The following is a 20749-nucleotide window of genomic DNA, read 5'->3' as shown; positions in this document are numbered from 1 at the left end:
GAGAGAGATGAACAGCTAAATTTTCTTAAATATAGCAGTTCATACAAAATGAATTGAGTAATAAAGACACCATAGTTTTCCCTAATCTGAGACAACAGTTCACGTGGTGGAGTACTCTTCCTGCAGTACTTTCAACTTCAAGGGCACTATGCGTTTTGGAAAAACGACCTTTCAGTGGCAGGCTGCAGCACCAGACGTTTCAGGACATACGATCTAGACCACCTGTCTCAGGCCGGAAATGAGGGCGAACCATTTATTGTTTAGCGCAGATGTTCTTATTTTCGCATAGATTTGGGTGAGTTTTATGTACAGTATCTGAAAATGTGGAGAATTTGTACGTAGTTATTATTTCGATGGTGCTTTCTATTTTACTTGATATATTGACTGTTCATAACATCTAAATAATCAATCTGTTCAGTTTGTAACAAACAGTTAGGCACAAAGTATAGACTTTCAATGTCAAATATACTTTCTTTTCCATAATTCAAAATATTACTTGATATTCACAAATACATCTACATAATCAATATCTCTTCAGTTTGTAACAAACACCTAGGGACAAAGTGTAGACGTTTAATGTCAAATAGACATTATTTTTCAGAATTCAAATAAATAGAAAATAAAGTCTAGCATTTCTTATATGAACAATCATTTCAACAAAACACACTCAAAAATATTTTCATAGCTGCATAGTATTTGCATAATAAAAAAAAAAAACACTTAGAAATAAACACTCTTAAATAGAAAGAAATAAACATTCTTAAATAGAAGAGTTAACGTTCAGTCACATTTATCATGTGTTTTACACAAAAAAATCTTCCATGTTTTCTAGAATTAAAAACCAAAGATATAAAGTGCTCCCTGAGTCCCTTCAGTGTTCCCTGAGACTATATGAAGACCCATTTCCATGTCTTTTTTGGATTTTCTGAGCGAATTCTTCTGCAGATCTGGGAGCATTAAAACAAGACACAGAGAGGCATCAAGCTTTTGAACTCATTTATTTTATACGGTATACGTTCCCAAAAAGAGGGATCGTACAGGGATTCACAAAATTAACAAATAAGGTATAACATGTAAGACAGAGAATGTTTAGCTTAGAAGGAATCCCCTCCTCCACAAAAATAGCCAGAAGGGAATACCTTCCTCAAACTAGATGTATTCAGTGAGTTTAACAACTGCAAAATTAATTATTTTGCGGGCTTGTATTCCTATTGTAACCGGAAATTAATAGTAACTAAAAGTTAAGTGCCTAAAAGTAACGTACCAGAAACCACGAATAACCTAAATATCGTTTTCTTAAGCGCCCGTGTACTCTGGGGTTACTCCCCATTACTACCTCTCCGCCTGCTGAGGGCAGTGGTGAGCGCATTCCGGTTTCACTTTGCAAGTGCGTGCTGGTGTCATTGCTGCTCACCGACGATGGCTTTGACCAGGTTCGAGCGGTTCTTAGGCCGCCTGCTTCGGGCTGTTGTGTGGATGCTGTTCGCCGTTTTTAAACTATTTGCACCTCAGCAGCGGCATGGCGGAGTTTCTAGACTTCCTTCGATCACTAACCCACTTCTGCTGCTCACAGCGATGCAGCTTGCCCGAAAGATCCGTCAGAAGGAAGTAAGATGTCAAATGTTTAAAAACTGTGTAGACTTCTCTGTGCAAATTCATTGTAGGTTGAATTGTTGGTTTCTCTTTGAAATTGATGTTAAAATCTCATTTCACAACCGGTGTACGGATCAGATGCAGCAAGGTAACATGGAAGGAATGCTGGGAGTTGTAGTTATTAAGGGTGTGACGAGACACTTATCCCACGAGAACTAGACGAGACAAGATTTTTAGACTTTTGTAAAGAAATCCTCAATGATGAGATATGATGGGAAAAAATTGTCTCTTATTCGCCTTAAAAACACAAAATGCTAAATAATGTGGGCATTATAATCAACCTTCAAATGAAACTTCTATTTTAATTAATAATATTATGCCGTAATAAACAATATGTAAACACTGCAACATGTTTTGTCAAAAACTCTATTGACAGGCAGTAATTGCACAAAAAGGTGGCACCTTAAAACGACGTTATAGACGGATTTTCGCACACGTTTTACGGCGTTTGGAATTGCGATGCCGTATTTTGCGGTTCAAATACGGTTATAAATGCTGTCAAAAACGGCGTTCGGATATAAACGCATTTAATCTATACCGTAACTGTGACACGGTTTGCCATGGCCGGCAGCGAGAACCGACAAAAACAGTAAGGCGCGAGGCGCTGCGGACGCGAAAGACGTGCGCGAATTTTGAATCCGTCCGTCTAGAGCGTGTTTACATAGAGAGACGAGGGTCACTGTAGCTCAAAGCAGGCACATGCTTTGTCCTGTTATTACATTTTTCTATACAGTAATGAAAACAGGTCGCATAACAACAAAATGTGCACTCACACAAGCGCTCCCATGTATATTTTGAGGTTTAATATAGGGAGCATATGCAACAAAAATGGTTGCAATTTTGAGCCCAGCACTCAATCATACCATTTGCGTGAGGACATTGTGTTCTCGCGAGATCTCGTTACCCAGTTATTAAGCAAAACATATATATAATTGTTTTAATTTTTCTTCAATGTAAAGTTTGTTAACATTACAGTTTGTCCATTTTTATATTTCAGCTCTCTTGGTTAATGTGTAATCTGAAACTTATTAAAATAAGCAGACTATCTTAAATGAATTCCTGAGATTTAAAGCTGGTCAAAGGTCAGACACTTTTGTTGGGGTCATTAAAGGATTAAACCTCTCAAAAATGACAATTTTCTCATTCATCTAATCTCCTGAATCTTGTGAAGTGTAAAAGACACACGTTTTTTGTTTGCTTTATGTGTAGTAAACCATAGTAAAGGTTGTATTTGTTAACATTAGTACATGGATTACCTAACATGAACAAAGAGAAATATAGTGTTTCAGCACTGTTAATGTTAACATTCTTATTAATGTTAGAAAATAATTATTATTAATTAAGAAAAATTTAATATAAATGAGTCTAGTATTCACGTTTTCCATTTGTAGATTATGTTTAGATTTCACATTCATATTTAGTGAATGTTTCAATTAAATATAATGGTGAAATATAGTTTTAAAATGCTAGCATATTCATGCAAGACCATAGATAGCTGTATAATATTTACATATTCCTTATTTTATTTATTGTTTTTATTCTGTTATTACTTGTTCAGATAGACAACGCATAGCCTATTTTACACATTTATGTTGGCAGTTGCCGTAAACTTCTAATCTGCATTTTTCTGTTTGTCCTGCAGTTGTGTACACATTTTTTATACTGTTTGGTTTTGTGGGCTGTAGTGACTTATTGGTTATGTAATCCAGACTGTACTTGTTTTGCTTTGTCTCTAGGTAACAAGTGTTGAAGTGGTCCAGGCCTACATTGACCGCATTCAGGAAGTCAACCCACTTATAAATGCTATGGTTAAGGACAGGTGAGTGTGTGCAGAGGTAATTTCAACCTACATTTTGTTCTTTCTGTAAACACACTTCCCTTTACTTTAATTCAGGTTTTCGGCAGCCCTTCAAGAAGCTGCGCAGGTGGATAAACTTATAGAGGAGGAGACAGGCGGAGAGGATGTATTGGAGGACAGACTACCTCTGCTTGGAGTACCCATCACTGTTAAAGAGGCCTTTGCCCTGCAGGGTATCAGTAGCGTGATTGTAGAGAGTTTGAAAGTCCAGTTGGTTGCGCTATAGTACAAACTTGAGCTGTGAAATTATCTATGTTTGTAGGATGACACTTTGGGTTTTCTTCCTACCAGGGATGCCAAACTCGACAGGTTTGTTGACCAGAAAGGATCTAGTTTCAGGGGTAGATGCCCCATCTGTTGCTCTGTTGAAGAGGGCGGGAGCAATTCCTCTGGGCGTGACCAACTGCAGTGAGCTCTGTATGTGGTTAGAGTCTCACAACCACCTCTATGGCATCACTAATAATCCCTACAACCTGGAAAGAATTGCTGGCGGCAGCTCAGGTCTTCTTTTACAGATATACACATTCTTATGCTTGTGATACTAAGCTGTATACACCATATAATTGTGTATGTAAACGGAGAAAAAAAACAGAGACATTTCACTTTTACTTTATAAAAACTGCTCAAAAGTTTTGAGGCACTTTTTTTTTTGAGCAACTTGGTTGTGTTATGTTACACCTGTTAACTCAATTGAATCTAAAATCCACATTTTGTTGGTTAACTTTTGACAAGGTTTAATTTGGAAATTTTGTATTTGTTTATTTTGAACAACTGGCAATTTACAAATGAATGCTTTCATTTGCAGGAGGTGAGGGCAGTATTTTAGGTGCTGGTGCCTCAGTTATTGGAATTGGCTCAGATATCGGTGGTAGTATCCGTATCCCCTGCTTTTTCAATGGCATCTTTGGACACAAGCCATCAGTAGGTAAGAAAATTGTGTGTCAACGTGGCAGTAGGTTTGATAATTTTGTTGTAAACTTAGGTCCATCAATCTTTAGACCACCATGAAAAGATAAAAGCAGATTTTAACTTTGGCAATGTTATGATATTTGTATAGAAGATTGTGGAATATTAAAAACCTGGTGATGTTACTTGGATCAGACTGTAGCTTGCTGTAGCAGGGACATTGTAGCAGGGACAATGTCTTAAATTAGTAATTGAAGCTAGTAGTAGTCTTCTGGACCCAACTGAATTTGCAGTACAACTGGCCATTAGGAACACGGGCTACTATACTTTTCTTTGTACTTTGTACAGATATTGTAAGCAATGATGGTCAGTATCCGCCAGCCTCTGGACTACAGATGGGATTTCTGACAACTGGACCTATGTGCCGCTATGCTGAAGATTTAATTCCCATGCTAAGCATCATGGGAGGACCCAATGCAGAAAAGTAATAAACTGCATCGTAAAGAGATTAGCTGGATAAATAAAATCATCCTACACCACTGCTCCAAACTGTTAAACTGACACACATGTAATGCAACAGAAACACAAACAGTATTGTTTTTACTTCCAGAATATTTTGTAGGCCTACATTTATCTAAACGCATTCAATAACATTTTCTACACTACTGCTTTGTGACCCAGTTTTACTCTTCCACTTTCTGTAGATTGTCTCTTTCTGCTGAAGTAGATTTAAAGAAGCTGAGGTTCTTCTCTGTTCCCCACAATGGAGGTTCTCCTTTGATCTCCCCAGTGGATGCTGAACTGCTTCAGGCACAGAAGAAGGTATGTAGATAGAATTGTATCAGTCTCATGGTTGTGATATTTGTCTCATAATGAGTTTTTGTTTTATTAGGTGGTCAAACGTTTAGAGGCAGACCTCGGTGTCAAAGTTCAAGAGCTGTTCATCCCTCAACTCAAGTACTCGTTTCAGATCTGGGGAACTATGATGTCCTCACCTGGAATGGATGGAAAAGTGAGTGTTTTGCCTGCTGGTAACAAATAGATTGGTCATACAGTTTTTTTTGTCGAAATAAACAATTTCCATATTTAAGTTATAAGAGTAACTACATAAGATATTTGGCCTAGAAAAAGCATAGTGCTAATTGGTATCGTGTTTTTTTAAATAACATTTTTTATATTATTCATGTTTTTAGCCTCCCACCACCTTTGCCGAGCTATTGAGTGAAGGTGGAAAGAAGGTGTGGCCAATCTGGGAGCTGTTCAAGTGGTGCTTGGGGTTTTCTTCTCACACCTTGGGAGCGATAGGTGTGTAAAGAGAATGTGTTGCAGAGGACTATTCAAACTGACCGCATAAGTAAAAGCTAAATGTATGGCTGCCGAACTAAGCTTTCACATCTAGGGCGAAACAGATGGTTGTCATTGGCTTTTTCACTCCTTTAAGATAGGTAGCACTGATGCAGAATGAGTTTGTTTCGATCAAAGATTTAAACAATGATTATTGCTGATGAATATTATTAAATAAAACATTATTATAATGTCACTTTGGATAAAAGCGTCTGCCAAATGCATAAATGATTATGATATGGTGTTCATTCAAATATGATACAGCAACCCCAAATAATGTGACAGTTCTCTTTAAGATAAGAATCAAGACAAAATACAAATAATAAAGAGGATAATATAAGAATGCTTGTAACTAAACTGTTTGCTTTCTTACATTCCTCAAAATATCTTCTTTGGTGTTGAACAGAATAACGATTTATTTTGGTCGTCAATGGTGCCAAGAACTGTTTGGTTACAAGCATTAATCCAAATATATTTATCCTTGTTCATCAGAACAAAGAAATGTATAGATGGAGTGTGAGTAAATGAAGCGAGAATTCTTGGGTGAACATTTTTTGGGTGAACTGTTCCTTTAAACCTGCCAAAAAGGACTTGCATTTAAGGGTGTCTAAGGTGCATTTATGAAGGCAATAGTGTAATGGTCATTCTCTTCTTTTGTGTTTCTCAGGTCTTGCTTCATTTGAAAAGTTTCAGAGTTCCCATCCATCTCCATTCATTCTGCAGCAGAAGGAAAACCTGCAGCAGGAGCTGGAGAAGTTATTAGGCACAGACGGTGTGCTGCTATACCCTCCTCACCCACACATTGCCCCCAAACATCACCACCCAATCTTCACGCCCTTCAACTTCTCCTACACTGGTAAGTTAAGAAGTTCCTGTGTGCAAAATGTTAATGAGTTATGTCCAGACTTGAGTGTTATACAGAAACATTTTTGAGACTCAAATACTTTTCTACAGACCTCAAGGGCTATTTCTTTAGTAGTGTGAGTTAGTGTGCACATAAATTGCTTGTACATGGCAAGCTACTACTGAATTAAAGACACATTCAACAGAATGCATGCCAACTCCATATTGTTCTTCCAACACGTAATGTCACATACAGGTAGTGCATACAAAGATGAAAGCTTTGTTTCCAATATTTACATAGTATTTACATAGTATTTAATCACAGTCAGTTGGACTGGCCACGTGGCTTTTGGGGCCCTAGTCAAGATTATGTAAATGAGTTCCATCAGCTCTGAAATTGCAGCATAAGTGGATTCATATACACAGGTGTATCAGGCCCAATTGTGTTACAACACTGCTGTTCTGCGCAGAAAAGTTAATTCTCTCCATTTTCTTTTTCAGGTATCTTTAATATTCTGGGTCTGCCTGTGACCCAGTGTCCATTAGGCCTTAGCTCAGAGGGTTTGCCCTTGGGTGTACAAATTGTGGCTGGAAAATTACAGGACCGTCTCTGTTTGGCCACTGCCCTCTACCTAGAGAAAGCCTTTGGTGGCTGGAAGGACCCAGGCAAGACAACAGGCAAACCTTGATCCACATCATGCAATTCCATGCAGTATGTCACAACAGGAATCCATTATTAACAACACGCACTGTACCACATTTAGCATGTGTAAACATCCAAAGATTAGTTACAGTTGTTCTGCTTCATAAGTTCAAAAATGCATTTTACATTAACCAAAACGTTTTAGAGGGCTGTTGAATTAGTTTTTATGTCATTTAATGCCTTAGTATTATTTGTTATTTGGGGAACAAGGGGTAGCTGAATGTATAATAGATCCAGATTATCTAAGATAATCACATTAGGGACCTAATTATTGTATATTTAAATGAGAAAAGTAATTTCATAATATGTTAACCATTCATAATATTGTAAACTATATATATATACATATATATGTGTGTTTACTTTCATGCACAAAGACGTTTGATTCCAAATTTGAGCTGTGTACTGCTTTCAGATGTTTTAAAAGCAGGCTGCTCTAAGAGTTTAAGATTTATTTTCCATGGTTACATTTCTGCTGTATGTGGTAAGAGAAGGAGAAAGTTTTGTACTGTAATATCTGAAAAGAAAAAGCTATTTTATTAACCTATGGCATTGGTATTCTTGGATACTGACTTTTTTCCTTATAATTTATAATTGCATTTATTGTGCCCGTGTTTTGTGATTGGTTAAAATTCCACAATTGCAAAGCAGTGTGGAGAAGTGTGGTGGTCTGTGATTTTGAATTTGTAATGTGCTCATTTATGTGTATAAAATAATTTAATCAACAGTAAATGCATTCATATTTTATTTTATGGGGGGACTTGATCAGTTAAAGAGAAAACATGCTGTGTTACACACAATATATGATTCTACAAGTTTGTGAATAAATAAATTGTACTTATTTATATGAGGAAGCAAGAATTTAAACCCCTTTTGCAGTAGGATGATTTTATGAGCAGTGTCATTTAAAATTACACCACAAGGTGACAGCATCTTCACAATTTTGCATGTCTGTAAAAGAAAATTGAATCATTTTGATCCAGGCAAGTAGGAAACATCACCCACTTTAAGTGTATAGTTTACACTTAAATTTATAAACCTGTATGTCTTTCTTTTGCAGTACACAACCATTATGGGTAATGTTGGTAACCAAAAAACATTGGACCCCATTGACTTCTTTGGTGTTCCACAGGAGGAGTCAAATAAAAAATTTGACATGGGGGTAAGGTTAGTTGAACTGTTAAAGGCCATTAAACAACTTTTTGTTGATAACGTAAAACAAAAAGAGTGCATTTTATTTTACAAAACATGGATAGATTTTCTGCATACACATTTGTTCTTACCATCATTTCATGCTTATTTGAGATTTCATTATTAAAGTGTAACAATTATATTTAACATATATATGTAACATACTATTATTAATAGTCAAACTTTTAGGGCTATATATGACCCTTAAGGAGAGGCAAACTGGAGGCTTCCTTTGCAAATGATAGACGCAAACACCTGGAATCTCTGAATAGCTACTGTCCTGAATGAAGGGGGCGATAGAAAAGAGAGAGAGAGTGGCAGTATCGTATCTGTGGCAACACAAACACAAGGACTTCAAAGAGAAAGGCCTAATTATTGCAGATCCTATTACAACACACTCATTACCAATCTCATGCATTTTACATTAGTGTTCAAAGAAAATGATTAACATGATTAAATTAAATGTAATGAGACATCACAGAACAGGCTGAGAGCAAAAGAAGGACATTAAAACCATATTGCATTAGACATGAGAATGACCCAAATGTATGTGGGCATGGAATTACTTTGCGTCACGTAACCGTGTACTGAACAGTCTGGATTATTCGTCCATTCTCTTCTGACCATGACAAATATAAAGCACCTATTTTGGTTGTATCTTAATTTATCAAGATATTTTATTGTTACTTAAATTTTTCTACTAGAACCATTTGTCCTGGCAGTGATTGACATGTATGTTAAATATATAAATATTTGTAAGAAAAATTCTACAGCTCCGATTTGATGTCAGAAAACAAAAGATATTTGTTCAGAATGATAGTTTGCCAATTAATTGATTGTAACCTTAAAATCCATTTGCTCTGACTTTAGCATAAGAAAAGCATACGTTTACGCTAATAATATAAAATGTATCACAAGGGGCATTAAAGTCAACACTCCCCCCATCCCCGCTGAAACCAAGATGGCACTTATATAACAGAAATCTGATAACAAGAATGCCTGCTAAAATATAGACTTTAAAAATTCCACATCTCAAATGATGCATGCCAGCGCCCTACAAACTCTGCTAACTTGTTAGTAAGTTAACAAGGAGGAAATTTAACATTTATTTCTATATCACATGTTTCTTAACAAATGTGATTTAAAAATGTTTGCCTATCAATTGCAGAAACATGCAATATCCAAACAATTTGAATATCATGAAATAGGTCAATATTTTTTATCACTCATTTCAGAAAGTTAAACCCGTATATTATATAGATTCAATACACATAGAGTGAAATATTTCAAGCCTTTATTTCTTGAAATTTTGATGATTATGGTTTACAGATAATGAAAACTTGAATATTACATAAAATCAGTAACAGAGGACATTTTAAACAGGAATTTCAGGCTTCTGAAAAGTATGTTCATTTCTATGCACTCAATATTTGGTAAGGCCCCTTTTTTATGAATTACTGCATCAATGCGGCGTACCTTTGGCAGTGTGGGCAGGTGCCAAGTCCTGCTGGAAAATGAAATCAGCATATCCATAAAGCTTCCAGAAAAGAATGTCCTGGTAGATGGCTGCGTTGACTGTGGACTTCGGAAACCGCAGTGGACCAAAATCCTTTCCAGATTCAAGTAATTTTTGGACCCAGAGTCTGGAGGAAGAGTGGAAAGGCACAGAATCCATGTTGCTTGAAGTCCAGTGTGAAGTTTCAGTGATGATTTGGGCTGCCATGTCATCTGCTGGTGTTGGTCCACTGTGCTTTTTAGAGCACTTCATGCTTCCTTCTGTTGACAAGCTTTATGGAGATGCTGATTTCATTTTCCAGCAAGACTTGGCACCTGCCCATACTGCCAAAGGTACCAAAAGCTGGTTCAATGACCATGGTTGTACTGTGCTTGATTGTCCAGCAAACTCGACTGACCTGAACTTCATAGTGGTTATTGTCAAGAGGAAGATGAGAGACACCAGACCCAACAATGCAGATGACCCGAAGGCCCTATCAAAGCAACCTGGGCTTCCATTTCCCCCGAGCAGTGCCACAGACTGATTCCCTCCATTCCACACCACATTGATGCAGTAATTAATGCAAAAAGAGGCCCAACCAAGTATTGAGTGCATAGAAGCCTGACATTTCTGTTTAAAATATCCTTTATTTTTTTATCTATTGTAATATTCTTATCATCCGAGACACTGTATTATGGGTTTTCATTATCTGTAAACCATAATCATCAAAATTTCAAGAAATAAAGGCTTGAAATATTTCTCTCGGTGTAATGAGTGAATATATAATTGTATCTTATATAATATATCATGGTATCTTTTTCATGATATTCATTTTATTTAGATGTAGGCTACCTGTCATCCACAAACACCGTGGTGTTTCTTTCATTCAGTATTGTCCTGCAGTGTGCTTATGGGTTGGGCTTTGTATAAAGCGCTGCTTTTCGTTATACACTCGGTTCAGACTCAGAGAGAAGAGGAGGTCCATTTCTGGGCGTGCGAGCAGAGGAAGGTTTCTTTTCCGAGCTCGAGGTAACAATAAAGCAAGAGGATGATCGCCGTCATTGAAGATCAGGTAAGAGTGTCGCGTTAACCCATCACTCTCCCATATGAAACTCTATTTGGGCCAAATAAGACCGATCGGTGCGCTATGATAACGGCGGACACGATTTGCTGACTAACGTTAGCTTTCCAGCAAACCCGCTTCAACCAAGTTTGTTAAAATGTGTTTGTAAGGATTCGCATAGTATTATCAAGGCATGAATGCAACGCGCACTGGTTCAGGCTGTGATCGCGCGACGTGCTATAGTTTAATTTTTAAGTTACCTAGCCTAACTGCTAACCGGTTCTTTACATCGGTAACGTTTGTCCACCGGCGATCAGATGGTGCATAACATCCAATTATAAAGAAGCCGGCAAAGTTCGTTTATATGCGTTTTTTGGCCACAACCATTTTCGTAAAATCAAAGTGTAATATTTAGACGAAACGTTGGTAAAACACGCACTCATTCTGCTTCCGCTGGCGGTGTTCATGCCGCCTCGTGTTACGTGATCTGCGGCCCATGATAAACATGTGGTGTCAAGCAGCTAGAAAATGATGCGTTACAGTTCACCCTCGATGCTATAAATACCGCGCTCATCTTTTGCTTGTTCAAGGCCTGACCCCTTGTTTACACCGCACGCATCTGCGGCACGTTACGGCTCCGGCCGGGGGCCTGTACCATAGAGCAGGTTTAGATGGCAAGTTTAGGATTAGTTTGCGCCAACCCTGGGTTTCAGGCATCATGAAAGTACCTCCGCTTTAATCTTTATTCATCACCATAGTAACTTACGCTGCACGGCTGATGATCATATGATCTAGAAAAGAGACTTCAGACCGAAAGTGATCCAATCAGCGGCAAGCTTATTTACATATAAGTGTATTTACACTAATCTGCGTATTACAATAGCTAGTTATTTTTAATAATGTTTAATACAATAAAAATACTATTATAAAAAGATATATTACAAATATAAAATAAAAAAATGGTTACTATATTAACTATACTATATATAAATCTAAATTTTTGAGATGACAATTGAACGTTTTTTGGGACAAGGACCCTAGATGTGAGATGCATTCTGTTGTAAATGCAGGTTGTTTTTTTCCATGGTGACTGCTGGTGGCATCCCGTTGTAAAATACAGTATAATGTGGCAGATAAGAGAGTAGAAGAAAAACAGATACAAGTCAGGGGTCCTATGGGAAACACTGGGTTAAATGTATTTATTCTATGTTTGCCGAACATGTGTTTTTCTTTTCTTTTTCGCTTTTTTGGGTACAGCTGCTTTGATACAATACAAATACAGCACTATAGAAAAAAATCTGTAGTTTAGTTAGTTGACTTGACTATATAATAAGATACTACATATAATTTCGTAGCAAAACATAGTGTTAATAATGTTATTGGTGAAGACTCCATAGTTATGTATTTTGTAAAACTGCTTTTTATCACATAATTCGAAACACCACATTAATTAACGTAATTTTTTTGCACTTGCTAAGGGTGTCCCATCGGGGTAGAAACACTACATGCTCACTTGGGATCTTCACTCCCACAAGAACACCTGGGCCAAAAACAGGAAATACGTAATGAAAGATACAAAATGATACATAATCTTTACTCACCTAAAAGTACAAGTAACAAGAGAAATTGTAGCTCAAGAAAAAATAAGTCCTTGAGCAAAAGTATGCAATGCAAAATCTACTTAAGTAGCTACTTACTAGTTGGTTTGTATCTGATTATATACTATTCATAAAAAATAATATTAATGCTAGGGATGCACCGATACCACTTTTTAAGGATCGAGTACGATACCGATACTTTTTTCCCTGGTACTCGCCTGCTAGATTTTTTTTGTTTGTGGCAATTTTCTAAGAACAACACAATGATACTAATGAACATATCAGCATCTTTATTTTTAACAACTTCAACTCATATTCTGAAAAAATCAATCAATCTTATGTTCTTATCAAAACTTTTCAAAGCCAAAATTCACAGTGTCCATCCAATAACCTCCAAAGGGCAAAACCAAGGACATAAGCATGCAGATTGCCATGCGCGGGTCGTCATCATTGATTTTGAAATATTTCCACACTGCTAAGTGCGAATGAAGCGTAAGAGAGAGTGATTTACATGTTAGGTCAATGCAAAGACGCGATAGACCTACTTGCGGTGCGATTCACGCGAATGAGACTGCGTGAATTGAGCGTTCGCGTTATTCGCGCGAGTTGAAAAATCTGAACTTTGGCGAAAATTAACAGTCCCAAACTAAAGTAAACCTGCAGAGTTTAGCATTTACAATGCACTTAAATAACTAAACGTAACTAAACTCAGGGCTTTGCCTAAGATCTAGAACATTTGCACTGTTTTAGACTAAATCCATGTTTTCTCATGTTGTGTCGTATGTGTGGTGAAAAGCTCTTGTAAAGATACAGGATATAAACTAGTGCTGTCAATCGATTAAACGAAATGAATCACACATTTTTTCAGTGATTAATCACACACACACCTTTTAAATGTTAATAACTTCACATTTAATCTTCAAATTGTTGTAGAAACTACATATTTCTTTAAATGTGTCATTTTATGAATGAAAGGAAACATTCTGATATTAGTACTGTAACTGACTAATTGATTATTTTAACATTAATTATAGCCATTCTGCAGTATAATTGAGAGCTATCATGTAGGAAACATACAGAAATTTAAAAAGTTCTCAAACACTTTGTAGTCTTTAATGCTATATTATAAATTAAATGCAGAAAAATTCTCATTAAAGCTACAAAATCACATGATTTCTTGTTTTATTTAGTTCTTTGATTAACATTAGTGATAGGAGTCACAGCAGCATGTTTAAGAACGCGGGCCCCTTTAAGAGCTGTTCACAACTCTTTGCATTCATTTAAGATTTGATTTTACACTTTGAAGTCTGTGCTCAAGAAAATGCTAGACAAAACGGGCTTTCTGACATAATCTTGTGTGGTTTTATCCATACAAGCACGAAAGAGACCTTAACACGGATGCGCTGTCTGACAGAGATTCCCAGACGCAGCCGGATATGCTCATCACTGAAGCGCAAGGGGCAAACCGTTATTTGGATCTGTCATTTAGCACTTGTATACCAGAGTTCCCGCAAATGTACAATTACCTCACAATTGAGTTTATAAAGTGTTTAGCAAAAGTAAAATCCAGTTTTCGCCTGTATTTACAGGAAGCCTTTGACAAGGCTCTGGCAGATGCAGGGGATAAGCTTGTTGTGGTTGACTTTACAGCCACATGGTGTGGGCCTTGTCAGAGTATTGCTCCTTTCTTCAAAGTAAGTAATCATTGGCAAATAAATAACTGCTTGTTTGTTTTTTGGTGTTAAAGATTAAATTGAGAGCATTGTTGCCTTATTATCATAGCAATATCTGAATCGCTGTTCATTGAGATCATATGCTTAACTTTCTCAATGTATTTCTTTTCTACAAGGGTCTGTCTGAAAATCCAGCCAATTCTAATGTGGTCTTCCTTAAAGTAGATGTGGATGATGCACAGGTGAGTTTACTGTTGTCCTTGGTTCGTACGGTGCTATATTGCATATTCAAAGTTCCTGCAGCTCACTTGGTGGAGTGAGACTCAACAGCAAGATAATCAGTTCAATTTCCAGAGAACAGACAAAAAAAGCGAATGTATATATCTTTAAATGCACTGGGTAAAAGCATTTACCAAATTTATAAAGAAACCCAACTCCGTTAATTTGCTTAGTCAAATTAGTTGTAAATCTGTACCTTTGGAACGTATGGCTAGCTCTAAAAATGCTTTATTTTTTTAACAATTTAACATACTTGTAGCAAAGGGGTACGCTCCAATGTAAGGGGCTAGTTTTTAGGTATAGCAGTGCACCAGGGTGTCGGTCCGAACACAACAGAGAGCATTGAATCAACTTGAACCCTTTATTGGGCACACAAGAGAACAATTATCAGAGATGAGAGCCGGCGTGCACTATTTCTGAGGTAGCATCTGCATAGAACCGAACTCTTGATGAGAGGGATTACTGGGAGGAGGGCAGAGCCGGCGGTGATAAGGTTAACTGTGAATATGATCAAAGAATCCAGGGCCGTGCATAGGATGAGCGATGGAATGTTCGTGTCCTCATACTGACTGATACACTCTTGATTCTCCATATAAGCTGAACTGGCAGGTAAGAGTGGCTGTATTTTTAAGCCAGGCCAGATCATATGCAGGTGGAGATGTGTTGCTAATCAAGTTCGGTTGTGGGTTTAGTGGTAACATTAGGGTGGGGACTAGGTTAGCTAATAAACCATTCCTATCAATGAGAATATCTTTGACCGAATTGTTGTAGAACCAACAAAAGATATTAATGTTTAAAACTCAACCGTTTCTATTAACAGGTGTGGTCTGGCGTCTGCTAAATGTAAATGTAAAACCAGGAAGTAAAACAATTGCCCATGAAAACCAGACAGACTTTGTAAGACCACTGGGGGTCAGAGTATAGCATGGTTTACCTTTTGTTATAGTTAAACCAGAATGTCTCAGTACATACTGAGCAGATACTTACTAAAAATTAATTCCAGTGTTTTAGTGCAGTATAATGGTGGATGTATGGGGAACCGAATGAGGTAGAAATGATGCTAGTTTATTGGATGCTTTCCGAAACTGGTGAATGACGACGAAATTATTTCTTAGACTGGTGAATTTTAATTCGTTCATTTTGACATTTTGGTTGTGCCGTAGAAAAAAACATTACTGATGTGCATCTTGAGACAAAACAATGGCACACATTTTAAGATGTCACGGCAAGTTATTTTCATTTAAGACCGCTCAAAATAAATTTTAGTCTGGGAATAGTTTTAAGTTTGTGAAATCGGCACTGTATGTTTCAATCACAAACCTATCCATCACCAGGGATTGGTTATTTGTGTATGATGAACTCACTTTGAATTTTGTTAATCTTGTCCGTGGATAGACTTTAATTCTTTAAGTCCACCATTAGAGGGCAGTAAAGTGCTGTGTACCTGTAGTTCTATGACTCTTATGGGGAAGGGATTTGCCGTGTCATTGGCTTTCATAAGTACTAACCTGTTTGCATATAGCTTGTTTAAACGAAAAGCTGATTTTGCAGATCGGTGGGGGAATGAGAAATAAGAAGTCCTGGACAATATTGTAGTGAAATATTCTGTTTCATCTCTGCAGGATGTGGCCCAATCTTGTGAGATCAAATGTATGCCGACATTCCACTTCTACAAGAACAGTAAAAAGGTTTGTCCTGTTTTGTTTCCTTTAAGTTTTACTTAATTAATATTGGATATAGGAATTTATAGTCCGTTTACTATTTGACCTGTTTCTCTTTCCTTTATCTTAAATCTGTGATTCTCTGTATGAGTGCATGTCTGTGTGTGCGCATGTGTCTGCGTGTCCGTCTGTGCGCATTTGTGTGTCTGTCTATTGTGTGTGTGGAGTGTTTTGTATGTGGGTGTTAGAATCTGTGTGTGTCTGTCTTCTGTGTTTTCACCTTGATTGTTTTTACTTATAGACTATTAGCAAAACATAAAGTTATATGTTTCATGTACAGCTGCTTTGTTTGATTTCTTTAGTCATTGTTGTTTTTTATTGCTTGTTTTTTGTGAAAGGTGGCTGAGTTCTCTGGGTCCAACCAGGCTAAACTGGAAGAGATGTTGAATGACCACAAATGAAGTAGACCTGACAAAACATCGCTCTCATTATTGTTTCCCTTGCAGCCCAAGTTTACTAACAAAAACGTATATTCTTTTTCACAAATTGGCATGTTTTCGTATCATTTTACTACAATTTTAGCTGGTAAAATCTGCCTTATCAAGTCATCGGAAATACCACATTTACTGAATACCTCTGTATGTTACCTGTATGTACCTGTGTGTTAACGTTTTTGTGGGTAATCAAGATTAATAAAAGAATAAATTTCAAGAAATCCTAATGCAGTTGTATTTGTGTCATGGCTCTTTTAAAATGTACTGCTTATAGAGAGTAAGTTGTTTTAGTTTTAGCGGGTTACTTAACTATAAAGATGTTAATGCAATATGTAACTGACTTTTATAGAATTTATCTTGATGTACATTTTTGTATACGAATACATTTTTAACAATAAAGTTATACATTTTGTTATGACGCATTATGAACTAACATGAACAATGTCTATAAATTAAACCGTTAACCCCCAAATTTTGTCATTAGTTCTGTTTTAAGATGATGAGAAAATAGCCTTTTCTTGTCTTTTCACTTGAGACAACTGTAATTGCCCATGTTATGCCTCTGAAATTGCGTCCCACTCTCAGGTTGAATAAGCTGGAAGTTTCAAATGACCGACACTCAGTTTAGCGCACCAATTTCTATTTCTTGCTGCTCCATTCCGTTTAGTGTGGGAATACATTTCAATATTCCTTTTAATATAATATAACCAAACAAATTCCATGTGCTGGCAGAATTCTTGAATCATCCTCACACACATGCATTTACTTATATTACTACTAGAGGTCCTTTTGTCGATTCCAACCCCTTGGTGTAAAGTATGACAATACGTAGTCTACTGCGAGATCAGACTGCTCCATATAGTTTCAAATCGCTGTTGCCGGACTTTAAGATTCGGTTAATAGGACTAGGTGTTAAAATCGCACTATTCAGCACAGTTGAATTGCCCAATTGGATATTTCCCATGCTTTATGTATTACAGAGGAAACAGTCAAGAATATGAATTTAGGAAAAGTAGGTCTGATGATTTACTGGGTCGGGTAGGCATCCTCTGTGTTCGGGGATTAATAATTCTAGAAATACATAATTACTTTTCCTTGTCATTATCAGAGAGACATCACATGCGTTTTGATCCTACTTTCATCACATTCATTATCAAGGGTGAAAGATGCCTTTTGGTGAGGTACTGTTGATAATGACCTTTTATGGTTCCCAATCAATGTTAGACATCGTCAATTGTGCACCTCAGCCTCATTGGGTGTTTCGGCCCTTTATCACAAGACACCCTCAGGCAGGGGATGCCCACAGCAGGTTGATCAGACCTCGGTGTGTGTTGCATTGTTGCAAGGTCATATGACAGCCCATACTGTGTCCATCCGCCTCAACCAATTGGAACGGCAGCCTTCTGGTCACGAGTCCAACTCTCTACCCATCCAGATAACCCATCCAGAGAGTGGTGAACACACGCACAGGAAGTCGTGAACACATGTACAACCGGAGCAGCGGGCAGCACTCAATGCAGCGCCCGGGGAGCAAGTAGGGGAACGGTGCCTTCCTCAAGGGCACCTCAGTCGTTACCTGCCGGCCCTGAGGATCAAACTGGCAACTTCCTGGTCACAAGTCCGACTCTCTAACCTTTAGGCCACGACTAGATTCTTCCTTCCGTTTCAACCACAGCCAGTGGCTGCTTCTCTCAGCAACAGTGGCAAGTTCTTTGACTATCATCCATTGGGCCTGTCCTCTGATTCCCACTTACTTAAGCAGCCTTGTAGTGGAAATGGAAACAAAGCCCTTGTCGCCCACTTCCACCAGAAACACTTTCGCTGACCATCCCTGCTCTTCAGTTTCTGCTGCCAAGTTGGCATACCGGAGATTTTTTCTTTCAAATGCTTCGTTAATGGCCTCTTCCAAAGTTAAAGTCAACTCAACTGTTAGGACTGTCCTACTGGAGGTAGCGCAGGTTGGTCGCTACGATTTCCAAGAGGAAAGTCCCTACAATGTCCCTCCATGCCTCGTCTTTATGACAGCCAGACCACCAAAAGGACCAATTCAGACAGGTGTGATAAGGTCTGGATATGAGTGATCGTCCAGGCCAAGGTGTTTGGCAGTGAATGATGCATTGAAAGTCTTCTGTGGTTGAATTGCGAAAGATATGTGGAATTTAACTGAAGTCCCACTGATGGTCTGTGGATGGTCCGCAGGACTACGTTTTCAGCTCAATCTTGTATGCCGAGTGCACGGGCGGAATCAGGAAGAAGAATTGTGCGCTCAGACCCAAGGGTTGGTGTCGCCTTAGGGTTGGTTCCTTGTGGGCTGTCTGTTGTCGCTGACCATAAGTAGGTGTGGCCAATGCTGGAGATGACATAGTCTGTGGATAGTAGTATGCTTGTTCACAATGTGTGGTAAGCCTAGCTGGAGTATGTTGTGGAGGTAATGGTGTAGACTAATGTTTTTCCCACAGCTGATGATATGGTGAAGACTGAGGCTTCACTGGGGTATTAATGGCACTAGGTGGTGGCAGTTCAGTGTTATCCATTACATGAAAGGAAGGAGCCCTCTCACCGACCATGGACCATTACTTTTGGGACTCGATTCTCTGGTAGAGGGGGAAAGAATTTTCTCTAAAACATCTCCAACCCCCTGTGCATGCTGTGTTGTGTAAGGCGAAAGGGTTTTAAATAGGGAAGGAGATGTAATGAGGGAGACAGGTGTATGGCGTGAAATAATGATGGGCTAATGATTAAGGAAACAAGGGGTGGGGCTAAGACAAAAGACATGATCAGCCTGAAATAGAAAAACTACAAAGAGAGGATCATGACACATTTTTTAGCATACTCCAGCTTTCCCTGGTGATGTATTTTTGGCACCCATTAATACGCTTTTAAGTTCAAACAGTGTGATCTTTTTATCCAGTGGACTGTCATTTATTTATTTTGTTCTTTGTTTTCCTCTAATTTCCTTGTTCTCCGAGCTATCTCCTCTTTAGATGAGCTGTGTATTTTGACAAAGGCTTTTGCAAGCATTTCTTCATTTTCTCCATTTATATATTGCTTCCATTCCTTCATTTTTAAGCATAGACAAAGATACATTTCTTCTAATGCCTCCCATTTTCCTAATCATTACCTGTCTCATTGACCTGAATATCTGTTCCTATGTTATTGCAATAATTTCTTTAGTAACTCTTTTAAGTTTCACATATTATTTTAACCTTAGCCTGTGCTTTTTTTATATTCAAATTGATAATTTAATTAATGATTTGACTTTACATCGTTAAATGGTTTGTTCCTAGCCTTAACTGCTTCTTTTTTTCTAGACCCAGATGTTTTTCCTATTTCTTCTTCTGCTGTTTCAATTATGAAATCTGTTATCATGGTGTTTACTTCAATGTCATTACTCAGATGGTACAACCTCAATTAATTTACTGCTTGCCTTGAAGCTATGCAAACCCCAATTTGCTTTTCTCCACCTTGGAATCAAATTCTGTTCTATCTGTAAAAATCGCAATCTCAATCCAAATAGGAAATTGATCACTTCCAATTGTATTATCCGTAATTTCTTCCCACTTACCTATCGCTGCTAATTGTTTGGAAACTATTGGAATGTCAATGGCCGACTCCTTTTCATCATATGTACGTACTACATCATATCTAGTTCCTCTTCCATCATTTAGGCATGTTGGTTGGTTATCATCATTTCCTTCAAATTTCCATCTGTTTTTATACTTCCCCACAATGTGTTGTGAGCATTTAAATCTCTGCACACTATAACTTAACCATTTCCCTCCTCATATCCAGTCTCTCTCTTTATATCTTTTGACAGAGATGATCAAATTAACGCTCTTAAATCTGGTTCTACTTACACATTTTCTATTATAACTACTTCTATATCTTTATCTAAATAGATATCTCTAGAATTACTTCCTTGTTGAACAACAAATGCATACTCCTCCCCTTACCCCACACTTTTTCTATCCTTACGTACTTCTGTGTA

General features: G+C 37.7%; 2 protein-coding genes across 2 annotated transcripts; both read left to right on the top strand.

The window, feature by feature from the left end:
• Window positions 1-1364: 1364 nt before the first annotated feature.
• faah2a (fatty acid amide hydrolase 2a) lies at window positions 1365-8521 on the top strand. The gene is made up of 11 exons (XM_079462195.1): window positions 1365-1608; window positions 3390-3472; window positions 3548-3684; window positions 3803-4012; window positions 4317-4436; window positions 4766-4901; window positions 5122-5239; window positions 5310-5429; window positions 5611-5722; window positions 6429-6617; window positions 7106-8521. The coding sequence occupies exons 1-11, from the start codon at window positions 1420-1422 to the stop codon at window positions 7291-7293; spliced, it is 1602 nt and encodes a 533-aa protein (XP_079318321.1). The 5' UTR covers window positions 1365-1419; the 3' UTR covers window positions 7294-8521.
• A 2363-nt stretch (window positions 8522-10884) lies between these two features.
• txna (thioredoxin a) lies at window positions 10885-17230 on the top strand. The gene is made up of 5 exons (XM_079463479.1): window positions 10885-11065; window positions 14244-14348; window positions 14504-14569; window positions 16229-16294; window positions 16666-17230. The coding sequence occupies exons 1-5, from the start codon at window positions 11042-11044 to the stop codon at window positions 16726-16728; spliced, it is 324 nt and encodes a 107-aa protein (XP_079319605.1). The 5' UTR covers window positions 10885-11041; the 3' UTR covers window positions 16729-17230.
• Window positions 17231-20749: the final 3519 nt, after the last annotated feature.

This window comes from Barbatula barbatula (genome assembly GCF_947034865.1).
Source record: "Barbatula barbatula genome assembly, chromosome: 8".
Taxonomy (NCBI): Eukaryota; Metazoa; Chordata; class Actinopteri; order Cypriniformes; family Nemacheilidae; genus Barbatula; species Barbatula barbatula.
The sequence above is the reverse complement of the archived record's forward strand: the minus strand, read 5'-3'. Positions and strand labels throughout refer to the sequence as shown.